This window comes from Cariama cristata, unplaced genomic scaffold, assembly GCF_000690535.1.
Source record: "Cariama cristata isolate BGI_N322 unplaced genomic scaffold, ASM69053v1 scaffold20731, whole genome shotgun sequence".
Taxonomy (NCBI): Eukaryota; Metazoa; Chordata; class Aves; order Cariamiformes; family Cariamidae; genus Cariama; species Cariama cristata.
In genome coordinates, this window is record NW_009599008.1 from 1,896 (window position 1) to 26,394 (window position 24,499).

Consider the following 24,499-nt stretch of genomic DNA (forward strand, 5'->3'; position numbering starts at 1 on the left):
GGATGGATGGGTTTGATGTGCTGTAGGGAATATGGGGGCTGTGCAGTGTGATTTGGCACACCTCAACTTCACGAAATTCGGTAGAATAATGCATCTCAGTCAGCTCGGTGTATGTATTTGGGTGGGATTTCTCTGTAATCAGACAGGAATGATCTGTTACTCATGCCATATTTTATGAGTTTTAAACTTAGGTCCGTTTTAGGTTATGATACATGATAAATGGGAGTATTTGGACACTAGAGGTCTCGTTGTGTGCTCATGGGCTATGCTGTGAACGCTTTGCACACATTTCTTCAAGCTTTCAGCGTAAATTCTAGCACTTCCTCACCAGTTCTTTCTCTGCTCTGTAACAGTGATGCCATCTTGGCCTGTTGGTCCTTTTTTCCGTTTTTCTGTTTCTCACTACTCCCTCTCTCTCTTTCTCTTGCTCTATTAAAAGCATTTACAAAATCCCCACCCTCTCAAGTTTTTCCGACACTGGCAACAAAGGGAAAGTGTCATGAAATGTAAACAGTTGCTGGTTGGTTTCCAAAACAACAAAACTGTAAAAAGCTACCATGCGAGTTTGGAAGGCAGTCCCTTAGAGGTTTTTCTTCAAGTCTTGGGAGATCCTGGTGTTGACAAATCTTTTCCAGCTTGCTTTTGATAATTTTGCAAGCTGAATTTGCTACTATGCTAAATTTGGTTATCATAGAGAGGCTATATGAGACAAAAGGCCCTGAGCCCAGGTAACTAATTAACCACATGGTTCAGAGAAGATTATGATAAGGCTGGTCTAGTGTTTGAACTTTTCCAGGCAGTTTTTAACAGTAGGTAACACCCCCAGTTTGTGTAGTGAAACAGCAGTTTGGTTTTTTTTTCAAAGGGAGGGAAGGTAGGGTTGCCATAATTTGTGGCATCTGGCTTCCTGTTATTCATGTGGCTGGAAGGGCACAGCTGCTCTTCAGAAGTGACAGAGAAGGTGGCCCTGACTTTGAATATCTATTAAGAGGTTACTAATGTGTCCTTTTTAGATCCGGATTCAGGATGCAGAGATGCTCCAAGTTTTCTATGCAGTTAATTCAATGAATTTAAGGAGGTTGGAGAGGTAACAATGTTTCTTCTTACTAATTTGCACTTTCAAGGTACACCCTCCTTGTACTTTACACGTAACTGCGGTACTTTTAAACCACATTGATTAAGGTTCTACTGTTAAGTAAAGCCTTTTAAGATTTTCATTGATATCAAAAAGCCTTCATGGGGCCTTACTAAAGGAGGAAAAAAGCCACAATGAGCTTTTAACTGAAGAGAAAATGTCTTGCTAAGATTTGTCAAGATAACAAACTTGCGCTGGTTTTGTGATTTAATTCCTTGCATGATCAAAATGCAGTGCATACTTTGTAATGAGACCATACAATGCTTGTTTTTCAATAAACTCTCTTTTCTGTTAGAAACTCAGTTTTAATCCAGGGTGGTAAAGAACAGAATGTGCACCAGGACAATTTTGAGGTGCTCAGAAATGGGGAAATCTACTTCAATAGACTCCAGCAGAACTAGTGCACAATGGATGTGAGGGAAGTAGCGTGGCTGGGAAAGACAGTAGCTGTATAGGGCATTGTGGCTTACTGTGTTCCTCTTCTTGAACATGCTGTAACTTGGGAGAAGCAGGACAACTTGGAAAATGTGTTTGCTGACTTCCAGCCAAGCCGGTAATATGTGTCACTGTGAAAACAAGCAAACAGGCTTTCTATATCTTGAAATGAAGTAAGTTTTATCTGTGAAATAAAGGACTTCTAGCTGTCTCACAGGGCTCTTGGAAGGAATATATGATCTCATTCTTCTCAGGGACCTCTAGTATGCTCTCTTGATGCACAGTGCATATGGGCTGTATACACTGATGCTCCAGGCTGAAGTCCTGTCCAGATCATCAGTGTTCAGGTGACTCCTGGATGAATTATTTGTTCTGTAGTTGTCAAGTCTTTATGTTTTTTTGTGGTTCAGGGATGTCCTGCTTTCAGCACCTCTCAGAACTCATTTCAGGAGGGCCTTAAGGAATGTATTCTCTATGCTGGGACAGGAGCATGCCATGCATAATTTTCCTTGCCAAAGTGTGAGATGAAGACTCTAGCATGGATTCAGATAGCATGAAGACAACTAAGGCTGTCTAGAAAATATAAAATATGGTGACTTTTGGAGTAGGTGAACAGAAAGAGGCAGCAGCTGGTAGTGTGCCCAGTGCTAAATAAGGAGGGGACAGCCTGGCCACTGTGACCCTAATATAGGTCACTTGCATAAACAGAATGGCAATCTGGGACAACATGAAAAGCTGTGTGAGAAGAGAACTGGAAGACTTCCAAATTATTTTGGTTCACAGGTGTGACCAGGGTAAATATTATTGTGATGTAACTTGGTCAACAGAAAATCGTTCCTGATCCCAAAAGGAATAGCATGAGGTAACTCAGCAGTTATTTTAATACAAGAAATTATGTTCTGTGAACATTTTTTTTAAAAGGAAAATATGTCTGTGTATATACTGATATTAATTACTTACTTTGAAAGGCTTCAAGTGTTTTCAGGACTTTGTGCCATACCCATTGCTCTTCAGATTAGAGGCTCTATTTTCAGCACACCAGTTGCTGACAGTACGTTGTGCCAGTACATTGTCAGCATTCAGCAAAAGTAGTAATAATAAGTTAAGCAGAACTGCGTATCTCCATGGAGAGATGAATAGGAGGCTCTCTAAGCATACCCGGAAGGCTTAGACAGAAATAATTTTGATTGATTTGTTTGTAATTTATAGAAAAGAAAAGTGCTTAGCAATATCCCAGGACTGCTGCAGGCACAGGAAGTGGTGCAGATGCATGGACAACTAAGTAGACTTTTACTTGGATTGGGAGAACTCTTACCTGTGTCCCAGGGTTATGGAGCCCTGCAGCTGGAGGTATTATGATTAGGTGAGGTGTAAATCTCAAATCCTGACCATTTGTAGCTGGTAGAATTTAATAACTTCTTTTGTTCAGAGCAGACTTCACAACCCTAATAACTTACTTAAATCCTAATATCAGGAATAATTCCTTATTGTTATTTGGCTAAGCCATTTTTATATTCTGATCTATGCCAACCTACTCTTTGTGAACACTGTTAAATATCTGCTTTGTTCATTCTATTAAAAAGTAAATAATTCCTTTCTGAAGTTTTTCCTGTAGGAGACAGATGTTTGGATTTGTACCCATGATGTTTAGAACTCTGAGATAAGAGGCTCTGCACATTTCACTGTGCGTCCTCCTACACCTGTTAATGAAAGAGAAAGACATGAGACATGAGTGTGCTCTGCTCTTCTGCCAGTAACATACAAGGTGGAATTGGGCTGGCACCAAGGAGGAAAAATAATGACTTGGCTGAGACAATGGCAGTGTACCTCTTCCAGATCCAACAAAGGGCCAGGAAGCTCCAAACCCGTCTCTGACCTGTATCTCTGGTGGTACCTCCTTCTAATATGAGGCTGTTCCTAAACACAAAGTAGTCCTCCATGAGGTCAGTTGCTGTATATCAGGGTGAGGAGAGACTATGATAAATTGCTGCTGCTGCTGTATATACTTCTCTCTTCATCTTGGGCTTATGACAACTAGCTTTATAGCAAAACTGAAATACTAAATGATCAGACTCTAACGTTCACATGGACATGATTCGTTTCTGTGAGTTCATTCTTCTATTTAGAGAAAGATATTGCTACCGTCCCTTACGTACTGACACAGTTGCCAAAATAACCGCTCTTACTAACTGGCAGCTTTAAAAGCCAGCCTGCAGCTGACTTTGAAACAGAAGGTCAGCAAACGGAGCAACAGACTTCAATTCAGAGCTTTAATGGGAGCCATTGACCACAGCAAAAGGCCCTGACTGGAGTGTCTAGAGTGTGCTTTGCACAGGCCAAAAAGTCACTTTCATACTCTTTGAACCTTTTATATAAACCTATATATTTTTCACTCTGTGGATTTCAAGATGAATGTGCAGCCGTGTGCTAGATGTGGCTATGGGGTTTACCCTGCTGAGAAGATTAACTGTATAGAACAGGTCAGTTCTCTTTCTTTATTATTTTGGACTATAATAAATGTACAGATTGGCACTTTTAACACTGTGCAAATCTCTTGGTTCCAAAGTTCTTAACTCTTAGCTGGGTTCAGAACTGAAATGAGTTAATAATAGGCATATATTTGAAGAAGAATTCTTCAAATTCATGAAATGAATGTTAAGGATCAATACTGAGATTTAAAACTCGACAGAATAATAATGAAATACAAGTCATGTCTCTTTGATTTCTGTTTTGTGGTATTTCCAGACATGGCATAAAGCCTGTTTTCACTGCGAAGTATGCAAGATGATGTTAACAGTAAACAACTTTGTTAGCCATGAGAAAAAGCCTTACTGTCAAGCGTAAGTGTGTTTCCTTTTCTTTTTTTTAAAGCAAAAGTTTAAAATGCCAAGCCATTTTAATGTAATAGAAGATCACCATTTGAACTCAGCCTGGTCCCATGTGTGATGTGAAATTATGTATTGTTAGTGCCTTCGTGCATATCTTTGGATTCACAAATGATGGGAAACTCTTGTTACTGTATATAAAGCTTCCTCATTTGTCCAGTGTGTTAAAAGACACTAAATTAGGTTCCATTTCAGGATTGTGGGAAGAAAATAAACTCAACCATAAAATTCAGTGCTTTCCAAATCAGTGGTTAAGAGTTAACAAGGTTGAGGTAATCATCAGGAAAATGTATAAAATGCAGATTTTGGAGTTGGTTTGTTCTAGGAAGTTTTTATTTTATAATGATCAATTCCTGTCAAATTTGTCAGCAGAAAAAGGAGAGATGACAGTTGTTTTTTATTCTATTATTCTCTTTTGTTATTAGAAACACGGCATTGATATGACGATCATTAAAATTAATTTTGCTCTAGGCACCTACTCCATACAATAATAACTTGAATGTAATCTGAGATCTGTGTGTGAGTGGGGGAAAAGTTATGTATAGAGGGGTGGAGGCTGGTATTGTGTTTTTGAGTGCTCAAAAAGAACCTTTCTGGTGGGCTGTCTGGAACGTTCCTAATATCCTTTTACACTTTCCTTTTTTAGGCATAATCCAAAAAACAATGCGTTCACAAGCATATTTGAGACACCAATAAATATGAATGCAAAAAAACTGTCAGAAGTGGTAAGTGAGGTAAGAAGCTTGAGGGCCAAATAGTTAGCTTTATTTTACATTTTGATATCATATTTTTGTCTTGTTTTAGAAATATAAATATGTATTCTTTACTTACCGTCCTGTGTTCTTTTAGAGCAGTAAGATCTCAGCCCAGGTTTGAATCATAATTTTTGAAATGTATTCACTCATGAGAAGGAAAGGTTAGATCTGAATTTGCTTCTGCTTTCAGAAAGAAAAATGAATAGCAGTTTCTCACGTGCCGTATCTGATAATCTACATGGAAGCATTGTTCACACAAACTGCCCAGAGCTGTGTAAACTTAGTACATACATCGGGGGGGCTTACATAGCCATTGGAAACAAGAATGACCTACTTGCTACTTGCTTTATGATCTCTTCTGAAACTCATACTAAAGGGCATGAAACGAAAAATAAGTTCTGTCTCAGTGGGAAGTAGGCAAAAGTTCTCATAACTACTTTGTCAAGTATTTCTGGCAAACCTGAGATGAGAAAACAGCAGGTCCAGGGAGCTTTGCATGGTTTTACTGAAAATGTTTTGCTAACGCGTTCAGGATGGAATAGCTTTCCGTGCCCGTTTAACGGCATCTATGCTCTGAAAGGCTGCTGTGCCTCGGCAAACCTCTAGGGGTGCTCAAAGCCTTCTTTCTTTTCAAATGCCATTCTTTTCTGTCTTGCATTGTTTTCCGCCAGATACAGTTGTTTCAAACTTGCATTTGTAAGAATTTCAGGAAATGAGAACTACAGAAACAGCCAGTAATTGATAGCGATCTCACTTCTATGTGTAATACTATTTTCTTGAATGCCATGTCTTTTTATACTCTAAAATAGTACTATTCATGGCATGGCTATATTTAGTAGACAAACCGATGTGTTTTGATGTGATTAGCTATCACTAAAATAAAAGAAGAAATTTGTATTTCTTATATTATAGCATGATAAATTAATTCTGGTGTTCTGTATTAGCTGTGCAAAGTTGATGTACGTTAATAGCCTTTATCAGACACCGTATCTTTTATCATTCTTGTACAGTATTCTTATGCATCAGTTTTTGTAATGTCATGGGCAGTAACTATTTCAGCAGTGACTATCACACTTACTTTAAACTGTGTGTGACAGATCTGGCCAGGAATGAGTTTGGGATTACCGCAGGTTCTATTTCTGGTTTTGGGCAGTGATATGAGACTGTGATGCTTCCAATGCATGTGAATATACACGCCAGACAAATTATAGCTCAAAGATCACTTTCGGTTGTTTTTTACACCTAAAGCACCTTCTGTCCTTTTCAATCACATAATGAGGTTCTGCTCCAAAGAAAAAATTGCTAAGGGTAGTAAAGAAGCTGATTCTGCAGTACTTAAAGAGGGTACTTCTATACTCTCTTTTGAGTACATTTTGAGTGTAGGAAAACTTTTTCATTGTTAAATGTATAAAATAATGCTAATTTGGGAAAAGGTTTCAGTTGCTATTGTAGTTTGATGAGAGTTTTTTAGGTAAGATTATTTCTTATGCAGAAAATGTAACATGTTTCTTCAGTCCTAACATGATGTTCTCACGTAAGTCTTATGTTGAGTCACTGACTTCAATGCAGAGATAAAAATCAAGCTCACTCCCTCTACATAGAATTTCTATGTGAGCAGACATAGAATTTCTATGTGAGCAGACAAATCATTCATCTCTCTGTACCTCTGTACTTAATTTATAAAAATGAGAATAACAGTACACATGCTCAGTGATTTTTCTGTCCAGTGAGTTTAGATTTTGCACTCTTCAGGACAGGTACTGTTATTTTTTGCATCTGTAGAGTGAGTTGTATAACAGAGCTGTGATTTCAATTGGATTTCTGTATGCTGTCATGATAAAAGTAACAGTAGGAAAATGATGACCCAGGACTAAATATAGTAGCCATTTACATTTACAGAGTCACGATACTTCGTGGACACTGTGCAGGGAAGTAGGAGAGCTGAATGTTGCCCACCAGGTAATAATTCTTTCATCTAATACTGCATTGATATGTTCTGCTTAAAATTTCTTAGGGATTTCAGTCCTCATAGACTATTTCCCCCAAAAGTGTTATCTAAAGACCAAATTATTCTTTCAGAACTTCATGCCAGATTTCAGGTGTAATATGCTGCGCCTTTACAGATGTGCAGCTCCAATAATAGCAGAAATCTTAGGTAGAAGCTGGGTGTGGATTAGAGAGTAGAGTTTTGACCTTAAGGCTAAATGCAATCTTCTCTTCCATGAAAAATCCTTTGTCAAGAATGGGTGGCATGGAGGAAGTACTTATGTAGTCTTTGCATGGCATAGAACTATAGGCTATGTGGCCTTTTTGTACATAAGCAGGGTGTAAGTGGTGTTGATCTAAAGAGGGAGAAGGAGGAAAAGATGGAGAGTTATGCAAGCTCTTGGAAGGTGGTTGGTATTTTCTTGTGGGCTGTGGAGATTTGGTAGATCAGGTGTGCTTGTCATAGTCCCTTGGTTTCTCCATTCATATCATATATAAATGTGTCTTCAGGGTGAAATTATTAGTTGGCACTGAAAACTAGGCTGGTCTGTAGCAGTTGGAGGTCTAACACACAGACAGAGGTGAATATTATGACTAGAGTAAATAATCTTAAACTGAGTTGTGTTGATGCTGCCACCCAGAAAATTAGTTCTGTGCAGCCACATTGTTCCTGTGCTTCTCTTGTGTTGGTGTTCGTGATTTTTGCAGTGAGGCAGATGAAGGAACTGACATAGCTGAAAGCTAACACAGCAGAAGCCTACATACTATTTCCCTGATCTAATTTGCCCCATGGATGCCTGTTTCATGGTGTCGGTGTGTGATACACAAGAAGAAGGGTCCCCGAGTAGGGCCAGAGGTGTTTTTGGAAGTAGCCTTCCTTTAGACTGGTTTAAGGTACAGCTAAAACTAACAGGCACTGAAGTGGATTTGTTATGGTAGGAATTGTGCTGTTTTTGTTGTTTTGTCTTGCATTCGTCTCCTTTTGTTGCTGCAGTTTGTGCAGCCTCCATATCACTATGGACTAAGAGACTGTTCACTTTGTCTCCCTTCTTGTTCTTCTCCTAAGAGGGGGATGTGTTAATCTGTACCAACAAACTACTAATAACAAGTCTTTTTTTTTTTTTTTTTTAGATAAAATATCGAGAAGAGGGTGAACAATTCAAATCGGTCTTTCAATGGGATGTAAGGTCCAGAGAAATTGAAGCTGCCTATAAAGCCCAACAACTGGCCGCCCAGGTAAGAAATACTCCTCAAGCCACCAAGCCACTAGGCTGCAGGAGACCAAGGATTGGCCTTGGCAGACCTGGTTGTTAGGGTTTTATTCACAGCATTTCAATGCTAAAAAAACCATTGCTTCTAATTTGACTAAACTTTTCAAGGCATCATAGGTTAATTATAGCTATAGGGTGCAAGAATCAGAAGATGAAGAAGGAAGAATGTATCTATATAGTTAACTGTTTGGACTGCTGCATTTACAGCTATACTCTATGTGTCTTCTTTCTACTGGCACTGAAGCTTCACAACAAGTGATCTGATTCCCAGGGCCAGTTATTTGAGTCTCACTGCAGGATCCTAGATCCTGACATCTTGATGTCAGTTGTTCTTATACAAGTTCTGCCCTGATATTCTGAAGGTATATGGAGTGTAGGCCTTGTGCTGTATGTCTGCAGAGAGTAAATTTCACTTCCATAGCATTGTGTGTGTTTCTTTTTTTCTGTCAGACCAGCTGTTTGTCTATTAAAACAGGAGGGAAGATTGGGTGTTATTTAATTTTTGTTTTGTAGAATGCTTATTATGCTGCCTATGAGGAAGGAAAATCATGGTACTCAGGAGCCATCCCAGATCCTGAGATGGTCAAGATAACACAGGCACAGAAGACTCTGAGTGATGTAAGTGGGTTGATGTTTGGAATAGCTTTATTTTCATGGTCTATCATATTCTGAAGAATTACCAGTGCATCAAAGCCAACCTTTGATAAGATGTTCTCAAAGGAGAGACTGACATGTTTACTTCTGTCAATAACAATATTTAACCATGTAAACGATTAAAGTCACATGGCAGTGCTATTGCCCATCCGGGAAATCATACATTTATATATTTTTGTAATTGAGAAGCAATTCAACTGCTGGCCAGTGTTATCTGAGGTGACCTGATCTAGCAGGCAGTGCTGTTTCCCTCAGTAGAGCAGAACTCATGATGGAAAATGTGTCTTGTTTTCCGTAGATTAGACCTTTCATTGACTGTATTTCCATGACTGATCAAAATCACTTCTGAATTATGGCTGGTTGTTTGTGCCCATACAATGGGTTACTGACTCAGTCAACATAGACAATTAACAGTGGATAATTCATATGAATGGGGAATGTTTTCTATTGTATGTAGAAAATATTTCTACCTAACAAACTTATAAGGTATAAGTTCTTTAATTTGTTTACTTTTAAATAAAGTGATACATACCTTTAGGAAGCAGGTATTGAAAATGGAATCACACAGTGAGTTCTTCTGTAACAACAAACCAAAAAAATGTTCATTTTCTAGTTTCAGTATACAGAAGAATATGAGCCGCAGAGAGGCAAAGGCAGCTTTCCTGCTATGATCACTCCAGGTTATCAGGTTGCTAAGAGAGCCACCCAACTAAGCAGTAATGTAAGTTGCAAGTTTTTTAATTGTATGTTAGACTTCTGAATTTGGAGAATCCTGGGTTTGGGCCATTCACTTTAGACAGTAGGTTCGGTGATGAGTATTTGTTACACTGTTAATTCTACAAAGTGAGAAAACTTTAATGTGATGCAGGAAACAGGGTTAACAAACTACTTGGCTTGGGAAGACCATCATATAGGATAAATGACAATATAGACGTTTCCTGAAAGATGTAGCAACTTTTGCTGTAATTTATCTCAACCTGAAAAAAAATTGTGAATCACTCTAAAATGTTTATTTAATTCATTAACTTTATTTTCACTTTATGGCTTTATTAATCTGTTTTTTACATCTGACATTTTTAGCTTTCCTTATTATTTGAAGTTAAATGCCTGTAATATTGAATTTGATTCTATATGCATAGAAAATTGCTTTTATAAAATAATAATTCAACTGAAAAAGGTGAAGTAAAAATAAATCCTGTAGAAATGATTTTCAAGTGTTACATTGTTTTCTGCAAACACTGTCTGCATTGTCATTGCAGTATGATATTAGTTGGGCCATTAATGACTATTCTCATGATATTTTAATCAAATGTATGGCTCACATAAATCTAGTACTGTTTGAAAATTTTATTATCTGGGTCCATTTCTGTTTGCTTCCGGCATTCACTTTAAGGAAATTTGCCCTTAAATATACTGATAGCTTGACTGTACAGTGGGGAATGTCATGACTGCTGTTGCTCATTTTCTCTTGAAGCCTTCTGACAGAAAATGGGTATTTGCTGCTTATTGTTTGTAATATGTATTTTATATGTTTTCTCCCTCAGGTAGAATATAAGCGGGGACATGAAGAGAGAGTTTCAAAGTTCAGTTCTGTTGTAGACACTCCAGATATACTTCATGCAAAGGTTGGAGGACAGCTTTCAAGTGATGTAAGTGAAACAAAATAGGTTGACCTGCTTTTGACCCTGCAAGTGGCTCTTAGGACATTTATAATTCACTTAAAAATATGAACATAAAGAAGAGTAAAACATTAATATTTTAAATGCAGACTCATTTTACCATTAAGCATTTAATACTTCCAGTTATAAAGACCATATTCAGTTCTAGGCCATTTTAGGGACTAGCTGCCTGTCAGAGTACTGAAGGCAGAGAACTAGTCTGTTCTATACCCAACAACTGGGTACCATGCCAAGTAAAGAAGGAAGCTGCCTGACTCCAATATAAATAGAGCAGGCATCTTGCAGACAATTTCATTATTTTCTTTAAACAACTGTGATCCATCCTATACCCTGAATGAGACACAGAGATCTTGCAGAAGATATGTGATCATGTAGTTAAAGACTACATTGTAAAGATTCAGACTTCATGGTTCATCTTCCTTTTGGCAGATGACAGCCATTGAACACCTTACTTTGCAACTTTAAGAATTGATTATGTGTGCAATCAATATACATTTCATCTAATTCCCTCTGAATTGTCTTGAATTTTTACAGTTGAAATACACAGAAGACTTTGAAGAACGGAAAGGGAAAGGCAGCTTTCCTGCTATGATCACTCCAGCTTATCAAATAGCCAAGAGAGCAACTGAATTAGCCAGTGATGTAAGTGTCTAAAGTGATGTCTCTTTTTGGGAAAAAATAATAAATTGTCACACAAATTTGGATTAAGATGTTTACTGGCAGAAATTCCATGAGCATTGTGGAGTTATGCTAGCAGTGCACTTCATACACAGATTTTTGAGTGATTGTCTTTTGCAGGGACAGAGTGGAGTTTTATGCACAAAGAGAAAATTAGGCATTATATTTGTGAATCAACGCTCTGGATTTTTGTGGGCAAAAGCGTCCCCTTTACCCAGCCTCCTGTTGCATACAACCGAGAAGGAAGACAATAAAGAGTCAGCTGGAGGTCTTTGATTTCATTCTGCCGAAGTCAGTATGAGTTAGAGGGGCTGAAGTGCAGCTCTAATTTACACAGCCACAATATTTCTGGGTGACCTTGTATCAGGGAGGGCTATGTTCGCAGAGCTTTGCTTTGCCATGACTTTCCATGCTCCCAATGGGTCCTTACAGTTCATTCTCCTATTCCTTCTTTTGTGCTGTTGCAGGATCAGGCTTTTATGAATGCAAAAAACTAGCTTCTTGAATGGCAATTATATATGTAAAGTATACACACACACACACACACACACACACGCGTGCATTTGACATAGGTATAGATTTATAAAATATAGCTTTCTATTCCACTCATTTTACTCTGCTTGCTGTTGTTTTTTGTTTTTTTTTTTTAAACTCCTTGGTCTACTGACCTTTATTGCCTTTCTTTTCCTCTCCAAACATAACAAAACCACAACACCCATGTATTCTTTAAAAAGAATTGTAAAAGGACATCCGTATTGCTTCAAAATGTACAGTTAATTGTGTTTTGTCATCGAAGACTGAAAGGAAAGCTCTTTTTGTTGGAGAAAATAACATATTGGGCTAACTCAATGGAAGTGAATTCAAAACATTATTAAGAGTCATTGAGGAAAATAAGAGGAGATCTGTAATTTTGAAGGCAAAAGCAATTGACTAAAACATTTAAATGTTTTTGTTTGCCTTTGATCTGCAGAAGACCCTTCATTTGTGTCAACAAACACATGGTCATTAAAGGGCAGCAATCAGGTTATAGGCATTATTTTGACTTCAGCAAAGGTAGTGCAAATCTTGGTCTAAACTTGAAGGTCGATTGCCTAAAATTCCTTTGATCATTGAGGAGATCAGTATCTTTCCAAAACAAACCCATTTATTAATGGCATTCAGAAGACCGTGCTGTAAAAGAAATGTTCTGTGGAAACCCTGAATTTACATTACGATCAGTTTTATTTTCTTAACCTGCTGGAGCATCAGGGATTGGCCACTGACAAGCAGGTGGTACTGAACACACAGAACAAATGGTCTGGGTTGAAATGGCAAGTTCCATGTTCCTAGTGCATTATTAGAACACACACCTCTGTTTTTGGTTTTGTATCTTCAAGTGGTGTTTTTGACTTCTGTAGATTGGTGGCAATGGGGATTTTGACAATCCTTTATTGTCAACATGTGCATGTTGTTGATTATTGTTTATTATGCAGCATCTGTGTACCAGACTGAACTCATCCAGATTATTCTTTTCTTTTTTCCTGTTAGGTAAAGTATCATCAAAGATACGAAAAAGAGATCAAGGGAAAAGCCAGCCATACAGCTGGAACAGATGTTACTTTTGCAAGAGAAAATGTAGATCAGTATGGCCAGGTATGCAACAGCTGAGAGATACCCATGCTGGTGTTGATCTTTACTATGGCTGATTGCTCAAGACTTTAGAAACTACAGTGAGACCTATTTTCACTTTGCTTTCCTGTATGAGGAAGCAAGGTCTCAAAGGAAAAGATGGTGTGCAACAGCACCATGCTCTGAATGTGTAGTATATTTGGCATTGACACTTACAAGATGAGACTACAAGGTGCATGCACTGTCACTGCATGATCCTTATGGTAGGATCATTCCAAAAGGTAAGCCTTACCTTGACAAATTTTATCTGTGTGCATGTATGCACTATAAATTTCTAATGTAGTATTGCTAAGTATCACACTGAAATTGTTTACTTGTAGAAACTTTTCCATTCCATGAAAAAGAAAATGTAAATTCAGTTAGCTGAAAAAGTGAAAGAGCTGTGAAATGGTAGAAAGTTAGTAGATAAGCATCTTTTCCCTGCCAGTATATTTAGACGCCTTAGAAGTATTGCAGCTCTAAATATATGCGAGTAGCAGTGAAGATCATACATGATCTCTTAGATTTCAGCTCTTCTACAAAAATGGTATTGTACACTTGACAAATTGTGGTTCTGTATTTGTGGAACCAAACAGACTTCAGTTCTATTTTGGTCTGTGGCATTTGTTTTGCTTTTGTTTCATTTTTAAGGGAATGCAATTATTTTTGTGGTCTCCCAAAATGAATCCAAAGTTCTATTCCAATTAAGTACAGCCAAATAGAACTGAATACAACTAAAGTGAATTTGAAAGGAATTGAATAGTGTTTTTTTATAAACAAAACTTATGGTTAGTCTCAATTTTTTTAATCCTAGCTCCTCGTGAGACCCATATACTTTGGAGAAATGAAGGAATAGGGAATATATTGTCCTAAGACATTTGGGATTTTATGTTCCTTCACTTCTTCCGTCCAAATCTACATCTTGTAATGTGTGTAAAGCAAACCATTCTTGAAGAATATGGGTTTAGAATATGTAGCAATGAAGCCTTCAATTAGTTTCTGTCTTTTGAACTACAAATTTTAGTAAGAATAAACAAATAAAATGAATTTGAAAAAGCGCTAATTGCATTTTCAAGCATTAGAATGCTTCTATCTTTAGAATTGATTTAAGTTTTTTTTCTTTGAAAGTATCTTTGAAACTTCAGTCACAGACTTCAAATTTATTTTGAGTTTTAATCTTCATAGATTGGATTCTCATATTTTTATTCAAATAAAATAGAGCCACTGAAATTAATGGATCTTTCTGAGTGAAGCGTGACTTAACATGAGTAAAGGGATTAGATTTCTAACTGTTGAGATCATGAGGGTACATCATACAGATATATAAATAACGTAAGACAATTTAAGGAATCTTACAGTAAAATTCCTGTGTGCTGAACACCTGTTTTGTTCATGTTTAAAAATCTTAAAGTGGCTCAAATTAATTATCTGGAACTTTAAAAATACTGCTTTGTAATGTAAGCCGTTTTAGAAATGATAAAAAAAATATTTGAAAAAGTTAGCAGGAAAAGAAAATGGCAAGTTAGTCTGAAGAATTCAGACTTAGGAATGGCATTTTAAGAAACCAACAGCTGATTAGTCAAGGATATTTTTTATTTTCTATGCCTGTTTATAGACTAATTTAATTGCAATAACTATAATTACTTTCTATTGTGCACAAACTTATGATATGACCTATCTTACTGTGTGACACTGGTGGTGCACAACATGACCTACAATAGATTGTTTTGCATTGAGAAGTCACAAGGGAGATACCTCAAATATATATAGTCCTTTCTATCTGCGCGCTCCATGACATTCTTGTCATGCCACACATTCTTTTTTTGCTTAAACTGGATCTTTACTACAAAAGATTTACAAAATATTACAGAGAAGACACGTACACTGTATCTTAGTTGTTAGTATTCTTGCCATATTCTACCCAGAGCTTGCCATAGAAAGCTTTGGGATGGTCATTGTGTATTACCATTTTAAAAAAAGCTCCAGTATTCATTATTAAATTATCAAAAGGCTTTTCAAATTGTCAAACATTTACACATAAACTTGTCTATAGATAAATTTAAGAGTATTAATTCTGCAACAGTTGTTTTTTTAAATCAAGCAAATGGAGTTTTGTGATTTTGTTCCCTAAGGAGTTTACCACTTCAATATCTAGATATTTCTGCTTCATTAATGAATCCCTCTTCAAAATATATCACTGCACTAAAGAAATACTGGTTTTGGTCAGTTATGATGTGAGAAATGGCCATGGAGAGATCAGGAGACTTCTGTCATGTCACAGAGGAAGGCTGACCCTACACTATACTTGGAAAGTTTAAACAGATCTTCTGACTGCCTAAACCATTAGGTGTTTTTATAGTTTTCCAGGGAAACATATAGTGACAAAGAGAGGGGCTAGCAGATACCATCTTTGTAAGAACTGAGGTGAGATTAGAAGGATGTATGTCATTGTATACTTGAATGCTATCTTGACCACAGCTAATTGCTACCTAAATTTCTCTTGCAATGCAACACTTGTAATTTTACAGGCACAGTTAATTTAACGGGTGACTTTATTCTTACAGTTAGACATTTTATTCTCTTTTTCATAAAAAAAATAAAACGAAGCAATGAACTTTCCTGCTAACATGAACTGTGCGGCTTTGTGAAATCACTCATGGCCCCACCTGCTCATGTATGATGAGTAAACAATCTGAATTTTCTTCAGGATTATATGGATGAGTATGAAGAACGCAGAGGGAAAGGAAGCTTTCCTGCTATGATCACTCCAGCTTATCAAAATGCCAAGAAAGCAAATGAATTGGCAAGTGATGTAAGTATGAAACCTGAATCAATACAATTCATAAACAATTAAAACCAGCAGTTTGTCAGAGCAGTGCCTGGGAGGAGAATGCTAAAATTACACTTGAGAAGTAAACAACAATGACATTTCACTGCATTGCTGGGAACTGGATGGCTCAGGGGATTAATAATATCCATTAATAGAAGGGGACACAGCTCCAGCTTGCATGAAGGAGGAGATGGATGTAGCAACTAATGGGGATCCCTACTGTTAGGTTAACCCTCCTGGCAAATCTGCACCTGTATTATTAATGAAACCTTCAGCTGCCTTAATCATCCTGTGGACTACTGTGGTATTCCCAGTAGTGAATAAATGGAGGATGAATGAGCTGAACTGGTTTTGATATTTTGATGTATCATGCCTCTGGCACAAAGCAAGTCATGTGGAGGAAAAGAGACTATAGAGTATGACACTGTCACTTCACAAGACTGAGCTTATTTCTAGGCTGAGGATTTTTAATTTTGGGTAGTAAGCTAAAGAATTGGCAAAAAAGATGGTGATATGCAATTCTTTCATGCAGCCCATTGATTAAAGAGCCTCAGACCTATTTGAGGAGACTGTTTCTGGTAGTGACAAAAAATGGATCAGTCTGTAGGTCACTACCCTGTGGCTGCTGTGAAGGGTTCCTGCGACTGACAACCTTTGTAGTGTGGACATCGGTCCCCCATGGGGCTATCTGAGCTGATGGGCTGAGTCTGTTTCCTGGGGAGCTAACAGATGGTTGAGTCTTTCAGCTTGTACTAGCTTGGACTAGACAGTAGCAGTAAATTAGAGTGAAAGGATCAGTCATATTCTGTTACCTGAGCTTATTACTGAGAGAATATAAAAAACCTGAAACCTTCTGTCACCTTCTGTGACCAATCCCTGTTTTGATGACAAACTCAGTGATCCTGTTTAAACATGAAATATTTAACCTTTCCAGATAAAGATGGCAGTTTCATAGATTTTCAAAATGTTAATGGTCAGTAGTTTTGTTATTAATTTGTAATACCTGGAGCAACGAGAAGGGTTGGTTCATGACAGTAACATTTGCACACTAGACTACTTATCAAGCTGCTTCATATCTTTAAAGCCTGAGAAACTGTGTGCAGGCTTGGAAAATAAAAAACCCAAACACTTTGCACTTCAGCATGTTTAAAATAATTGGTTATTTTGTACATTATGAATCTGATTTTTGAAGCAGTAACATAGGATGAAGAACATAAGCATCTCCTTGTATGCAAGAATTATTGAAATATATTCCCAACACATTTTTTGCTGGACAAAGTTTGGCAAAAGGCCAATACATGTATTATCTCTCTTTACCCGTCAGACCCCAATTTGAGTCAATAACCTGATGTCTAAATTAAATTAACAGATCCCTTATTTCAATCTTGATTTGGTAGAGAAATATAATTCCTTTAAAAACATTATAAGTGCAAAAAAACCCCAGCTTTTTTAAAAAGCTGGTTTCTGGAAGAGGAAAAGTTTGCAAAGTACTTGATGACTATCTGTAATTTTCTGACAAAAAGTCTAAAATTAAAGTACTGAGAATTAACTTCAGTAGTAGAAGAGCACACAAGCTCCAACCAGTCACTAGCCAAGATTCTGCTAGTTATCTGTTCAAGCTATGAAAAACAACCAGTGCTGTTCAATCTATGTAAAAAATGGGTTAAAAGTAACAACTTCCAGTGCTTCAACTTAGCAAGTTCTATTTGCTTATGAAAGCAAGAATAGGAAAAATCTTATCCCAACTCATGAAGCCAGTCTAAATAGCAATGGTGGAAGGGTAGACATCTATTTTATAATTCTCCCTACTTCTTTTCAGATAAAATACAAGAAAGATCTTTCCAAGATGAAAGGTGCAGCTCACTTTCACTCCCTTACAGCTGAAGACAACTTAGCCCTTAAACAAGCCCAAAGTGTTAACAAGATTGTCAGTGAGGTAAGGGGTTGAATTGATCTGTTAACAAATTTGAGAGCAGCTCATACAAACATTTGTGTCTGATGAGTAAGGACTACAAATATAAAAATCTGTTGTTCTTATTGCCCCATATGTAACAAAAATGATCTGTATGTAGCACAGTGGCTGGAGAGAAAGATGCAAGAACAGATCTTCAGGTGCTGTTACCTGGCACTTCCAATAACCTGTATGAAAATATGGGAAATTGACCCCAGAAGAGTAATTCTAATTCTGGCCACAAGAAGAACAGAAATCTAAAAAAAACCCCCTGAATTGTGCTCTTACTGTGCTGTGAATTTATAATCATAAATGCTTTAGGATGACTTGGGTGTGTACCTTAAAGTGTTTCAAAGAAGGTTCTACTGATAACTAAAAAATAACACCAACAGAGCCAAAATTTGTACCATTCTGTTAATGCAGATTTCTGTTTTCTTCCATCATTTGAAAGACTGTGAGTTACTTATAATGCATTCTTCTTCTGCTTGGCAAGGGAAGATTGCTAGGGAATTCTCAGTAGATTCTGAATTATTAATTTATTTATAGTGTCATATCAGCTATAAAGCTATTAATAAATGTGAGTTTCTAGAGCTTCCCCATGGCGGTTTAAAAACTTACACTCTTGAGATGTCAAAGTATAAAACCTTCAATAATGTAAAACCCCTGGAAGTAGGACTGGTAGGGGCCTCCTGGGCCAATGATTCCTGGCTCCTGCTGTTTTGGTACAGTATCATATAATCCTCCTATTCTAATTTCTAGCCTACATTTATCCTTGTCCACTTTATTACTATTGTGTTTTATGCCAACATTGCCCTTTAGTTTAAAAAGTTGTTCTCCCTGCATGATTGCCTGAGATGTTTACAAACGGATATAATTTTCTTCTCTCTGCCTTTGTTTTCCTAGACTAAGCAAGCCAAATTCTTCTCATCTCTCACAGTCTTTCACTGCAGCTGTTACAAGCTGAGTGCATTTTCCTTAAACAGGAATGACTGTAAGAGTACATAAGTTCTTGCTGATGTCTTGCTGAAACCTGGTACATAGCATAAGCACTTCCTAATGCCTGCTCTGATGTCTCCTCTTGCTCCTGCCTTGGACTGCATTTGTCTTTTTCATGGTTGTGTTACTTTGGCATCTCGCCATCTTTCTGTGGTCAGCCTACATATGAACAGTTTTCTCTTTCTTGGCCTTTCCATGTGATGAGCTTTTATAGCTGAATTTTTTATGATTACTCCCTATGTATATTAACCTCTACTTTGCTGAATTTAATCCCATTTCCATTACCCCATTTTAATATCACCCTCAACATTCCTACTTCAGAGCGAAGGCACTTCATGAAAATATTAAACCAGTTCTGTATTTAAACTTACTCTGAAGAATTCTGCTGATAAACTTCACCCTGTTCAATCCTTCCTGTTGAAAGACACCCATTGCTTTTTCTGCTTTCATTTGCTCCACATTCACCTTAAAATTCCTTCATAGTTCCTTGATTTTGTTAATAATTTTCCTCATGGCTCTGTCTCATACACTTTGCTGAGGTCCAAATAGATGAAATTGCATTTCTTTTGCCTATAAAATGAGAACTGGGTATATGAAAATCACCTTCATATTAGTTTTCATCAGATGCAGTCTGATGAAAACCGTATATCAAAATCTCTGAACAGTCGGTTGGCTAATAAAAAGTGTGTGGAGGAACTTGACAGAGCAGGTTAAAGTTTCACCATATGCATTTTTGTCACAAAGGTGGAGTATAAGAAGGATCTTGGAAACAACAGGGGCTACAGCATTAACTACTGTGATACTCCACAATTCAAGAATGTGAGCAAGATCTCAAAATTCACCAGTGATGTAAGTTTTCAGTACCTCATGCGTGGCTTGCTTAACCTGGTGGCTGCTGGAATTGCAAGTCATCTGTGTGTGTGTTTCAGATAAGCATGCGCTGGGAATTTGATTACAACTGATTTTAACCTATCCTGCTCTGTCATGATGGATAACTGGGGGTCATTTTATATAGGATTATGAAAAGAACTATTATGATATATGGAAGAGAGGTTACTTACAATGGACTGTTAATCTAGACAAGTAGCTGTCAGTTGCTACTGTTATCTATAATAATTATTACTTATTTCATTGTGTATGTCCATTTCCTGACTGGAAAGGTAGGCAGAAGATATTTTACAAGAGTTAAAGTCAGAGGGGAACATGTTTACTGTGTGAAAGTAATCGATATTAATAATTATACTGATCGTATCTCATGATACTGAAGTATAATTTTGCTTTATACTGCTTGCTACCATTCTCTGAAATCCAGGAGGAGTAAATCTTTTGCCATACAGATGACATGGTAGAGTGGTTAATTTATCTTGTTGTCAAATTCCCTACTCTGGGCTTGGTGAAAGCTGCACCAAACCAGTCCAGTTTTGGTAGATGATTATCTGTTCATTTATTAATGTACATATAATGCATCCCTGCAACTTCATTCTGATATTTATTTCTGATTAAATAATATGCAGCAATAGAATGTGGAGGTATCTGCTTTATGTGGCATCCAGGTGATCTGAAGAATATGTAAATGACATCTTACAAAACAGGAAACTTACAGATGGTTTTATTTTTTATTTTTTAAAGTACCAATGTTGTTGTGGACTTACAAGTTTCTGTAGTGGTGCAACAGTAGTAGACCACAGCTGTAATCCTTTGTATCACTGCTGTAACGTATGGAAACTCATAGAAAAACTGAAGATATTTTTTCAGAGTATTTTTGCTTTTTTTTTGTACAGCTTAAATACAAAGAAACCTACCAGAACCAGATGAAAGGTCATTATATAGGTATCGGTATGGACAAGCGAATGCTACATGCCATGAAAGTTGGCAGTTTGGCAAGCAATGTAAGTCTTTTTTAATAACACTTGTATGGCTGTTGCTTTCTTGTCTTTTAAGTTTTTCCAGAATTAAGTTGATAGAAAGCTTTAGATCGTATTGTATTGGGATCTGAAGGATAGATATGTTGAGAAGAGGGGAAGTTCTGGAAACCTTTTTGTACTGATTTATAGCTGACTGTGTGGAAGAAGTTAAAATAAGCAAATTCAGTGATCTGGCAACATACTGAGCTCCTTCAGTTTTCTTTGACATCGGTAGGATGCTGAAGGTTGCTTGCCACCACCCCCAGGGTCAGACCTTTCCTGAAAAAACGGTCTTTAATGAAGATTTCTGGATTCCAATTTAATTTACTGGGTTAGTCAAGAAGCTATTTTGTTACATACAGTTCCTTCAAGTACATTATTTACAAATCTGTAAGAAGCTTGAGAACTAAGCAGAAAGATAAAAGAGATGTGTCATAGGTGGAAGTTAAGTTAATGCTCCCACCGTTGGCATTGGATTAATTGAGGAGCTGAAAAAGAATCAATTAGTGGCTAAACTATGCAAATAATTTCATTTTCTTTGTCACTCATGACATTGAACTCACTTTGTTTCTTGCATTTAATATTAATATTATTGTTTCTCCTTTCCTCTTGACTGATAATTATTCAAACAAATGACAGCTTAAAAAAAAGAATGATTTTTTTTTTGTTCTCCCTGTGTTTCAGATAGCCTATAAATCTGATTACAAACATGACGGTGTTGACTACAATTACCCAGCTACTCTCACTCCTTCATACCAGACAACAAGGAAGTTAGTCCCTTTGAAAGATGTAAATAATTTTATGGTTTTGTTTTCCTATGAGTTGCATGGCTCATCATCTCTCTGTAGGAGAGATTGTGATAGATTGCATGTGTCAAATGATGATTTAATCATGGAAGCAAACAGCTAGTGATAACAAAGTTAAAGCAAAAAAGTGCAGGGAGTCAAGAGGGCTCAGAGGAATAGAAAGTGCTGCCACCTCCTGTCATTGGCTTCAGTTCAGCACAGATTGTACCATGATGTGAAATAAGTGAGTTCTGCCTTATCCCTGCTCTGTGTTGCAAAATGACTCACCATCCTGGACAGCTTCAACAGCAACATCAACCATTGAAAGAGCAGGGAGACTTCTTAGGCTTCTTGTCCTTTGTGAATTCCCTGAAGATGGGAGTTCCCCTTTGAAGGGGAACTAATTGGTCATATAACCTTCCTTATGCCTGTGGTCTGTGTGAGAGAGCTGCCCTCTGTGCTTGGGGTTGAGTTACTGATGGAAAAATGTGAAGAATTTTGTACACTGCTGGGTTTATATGTGCTCTATAGGTAAATGGAGGACATCAGACTGTAGAGGATACCATACTTTCACCTCTGACAAGCATTAAAGGCTTGATTGATCTCATCTACCATTGGGAACTTAACCTGTACCTTAGTTTGGAGCATAGTCACCAGGCATTATTTATAAAATCAACAGGAAGAGAGCAGCACCTCTGCAGGGCATTTCTAAGACGTATATAACCTGGCTTTCTAATGAAATTGCAAGAAACCAGGGGCAAGACGCCTTAGAGAGGCCATTAATGTTATATGAGATTTATCTGGGCCTGAATACCTTTTCCAAGAAAAACATGGTAGCATGAAGAGGTAAAATTGAGAACCGTGATGTTTTTGGGAAAGTGCTCGATATACTTCAACTGTAAGATGCACTGTTGCCTTTTCAGCAGTAATTTCAGCTTTGTCTTTGAAAAAGCTTAAAAAAGTAAAGTTCAGTGTCGATTGCTTAGTGTGTGAGAGAGCTGTATTCTTACAGAGTTCAAAGTAACCATGAATTCATGTCCAGGATGTACAAATTAGTTCTACTCACTCTAAACATTTCAACACTACCTGTGGCTCTACAATTCATAGTCAGCATCTGGATTCGGAGCATGTAAATCAATTGGCCACAGAGACTCAGATGCACTAGTCATGATCATCATCTGGTATTTTGAAACAGTCCCAGGACCCGTCAGCTCGTTGATAACCAACATGCTTACTTTGAACTCTTTAAGAATATAACTTTCTCACACACTAAGCAATCACAAGTAGCAATAAATACAGACTTTCAGCTAAAAAGAAATGATCCTTTTCAGTGAAATTAAAATTCTCTCTGTGTCTGTAAAGAAACAAATGAACTGTTTTATGTACCTTGATCACTTTGGACCTGTGAGATAATTCAGGCCTTTTTTCATTATGGCAGAAAGAAGTTTATTTGAGGATATCTGAGATAAGAAGGTTTGCGTTAAAATAGTTTCAGTAACTCAAAGTCTCTGGAAATATACTCCACTTTACTGGAAAAAAGTTTTCTTAAGAAAAAACTTAGTTTTAAGCAGTGTGATTTGCAATGTTTGCAAAGTGGTGATTAACTACAGTGAACATTAATTAAGACCCAAAGAGTATAATAATTGTGTCGTGCAGTGTAGCACTGACTCCTTTGGCATCAACAGGTTTGAAAGCAAATTCATCTATGATTTTTTTAATCTTTTATAATTTTGAGTTTTAGTGTATTTATTTTACAGCTAGTTATTGCTGCTACCATGTTAACATGGCAGGAATTTAGTAAGCTCTAATCATAACAAAGGCTGACATTAAAATGACTTTTTTTGTACCATAAATATATATTTTTCTTCTCTCATCATCTACACAAAACTCTTACCACACAGGGAAATTCTGTGATTAATTATTACATTAAAACACACTAAAGACAAAGTGTAAGAGAGTTCATTTCCCCTGCGCAGCATGCCGCCAGACAGACCTCTTAATAGACAGTTACAATGTTCCTTTATAGAGATAGTCTGATAAAGATAAAAATAGTCTAAGTAACGGTTAAGAATATCAGTTGTATAGGAATGCTTTGGGGGATGAGCTGAAATGGCATCTTTTGAAGAATTTGTGGTTTTGAGGGGGAGAGGTTATAAGTGAAATTAATTTTCAAAGTGGAATAAAAACTATAACCTCAGACTAGGAAATTTTCAGAGCATTAACTCAGATCTCGTCCCAGTGATTCCAGCATTTTTCTTCACCTCAATTTATTATGGTTTAAGTAATGATTTATCCAGAGTATTAGCTAACAAAACTTTGTCTACTCAATCTGTCATTTTCCAGTCTGAATATTTCTTCCTTTATTAAATCTTTTTTATATTTTATCTTAAATCAGGTAAACTACAGGCAAAACATAGAGAAGCTGAAGTACAGCTCTGTTGCCAGCACTCCACAAATTGCTCAAGCCAAAATAAATGCACAGCAGCTCAGTGATGTAAGTTCTGTCATCATTAGCCACCATTGTTAATTAGAATTATGAGATAATTTTATTTCATAGCATTTGTAACACTTAACTGTTTTTGTTCTTGAGAGTTCATCAGCAGATTTACAACCAAAACAAGAATACAAATTGAATGAAATCACTTCCAAAAATGTGGCAAGCATATCAGTAGATCTATTATTTTCCTCCATTTTTAAGATTTCTATTAGTGTGCTTTGTTAGGGATTTATCTTCTGTGTATTTATTAATGCATGTTTTTTAATAATATATTTTCTATTTATAGATAAACAGTAACTATTCTATTTGTAGAATAATTATTCTACTTCCTAGTACCTAGGTAAAAGTTATAATTACCTTATTGCTCTCATATTTATGTCAGCCATACCTATGAGTGTATCTGTAGCATAT

At 36.9% G+C, this 24,499-nt stretch overlaps 1 protein-coding gene across 1 annotated transcript in view; it reads left to right on the forward strand.

The window, feature by feature from the left end:
• The first annotated feature begins 3,978 nt into the window (after positions 1-3,978).
• NRAP (nebulin-related anchoring protein) overlaps positions 3,979-24,499 on the forward strand; it is a 54,082-nt gene continuing 33,561 nt past the window's right edge. The window contains exons 1-15 of the mRNA XM_009709541.1: positions 3,979-4,050; positions 4,316-4,410; positions 5,102-5,189; positions 8,328-8,432; positions 8,981-9,085; positions 9,735-9,842; positions 10,666-10,770; positions 11,335-11,442; positions 13,006-13,110; positions 15,833-15,937; positions 17,775-17,891; positions 19,647-19,751; positions 20,684-20,791; positions 21,491-21,595; positions 23,987-24,085. Of these exons, the coding sequence (XP_009707843.1) occupies positions 3,979-4,050; positions 4,316-4,410; positions 5,102-5,189; positions 8,328-8,432; positions 8,981-9,085; positions 9,735-9,842; positions 10,666-10,770; positions 11,335-11,442; positions 13,006-13,110; positions 15,833-15,937; positions 17,775-17,891; positions 19,647-19,751; positions 20,684-20,791; positions 21,491-21,595; positions 23,987-24,085 (1,530 nt within the window). The remainder of the gene's footprint in view (positions 4,051-4,315; positions 4,411-5,101; positions 5,190-8,327; positions 8,433-8,980; positions 9,086-9,734; positions 9,843-10,665; positions 10,771-11,334; positions 11,443-13,005; positions 13,111-15,832; positions 15,938-17,774; positions 17,892-19,646; positions 19,752-20,683; positions 20,792-21,490; positions 21,596-23,986; positions 24,086-24,499) is intronic.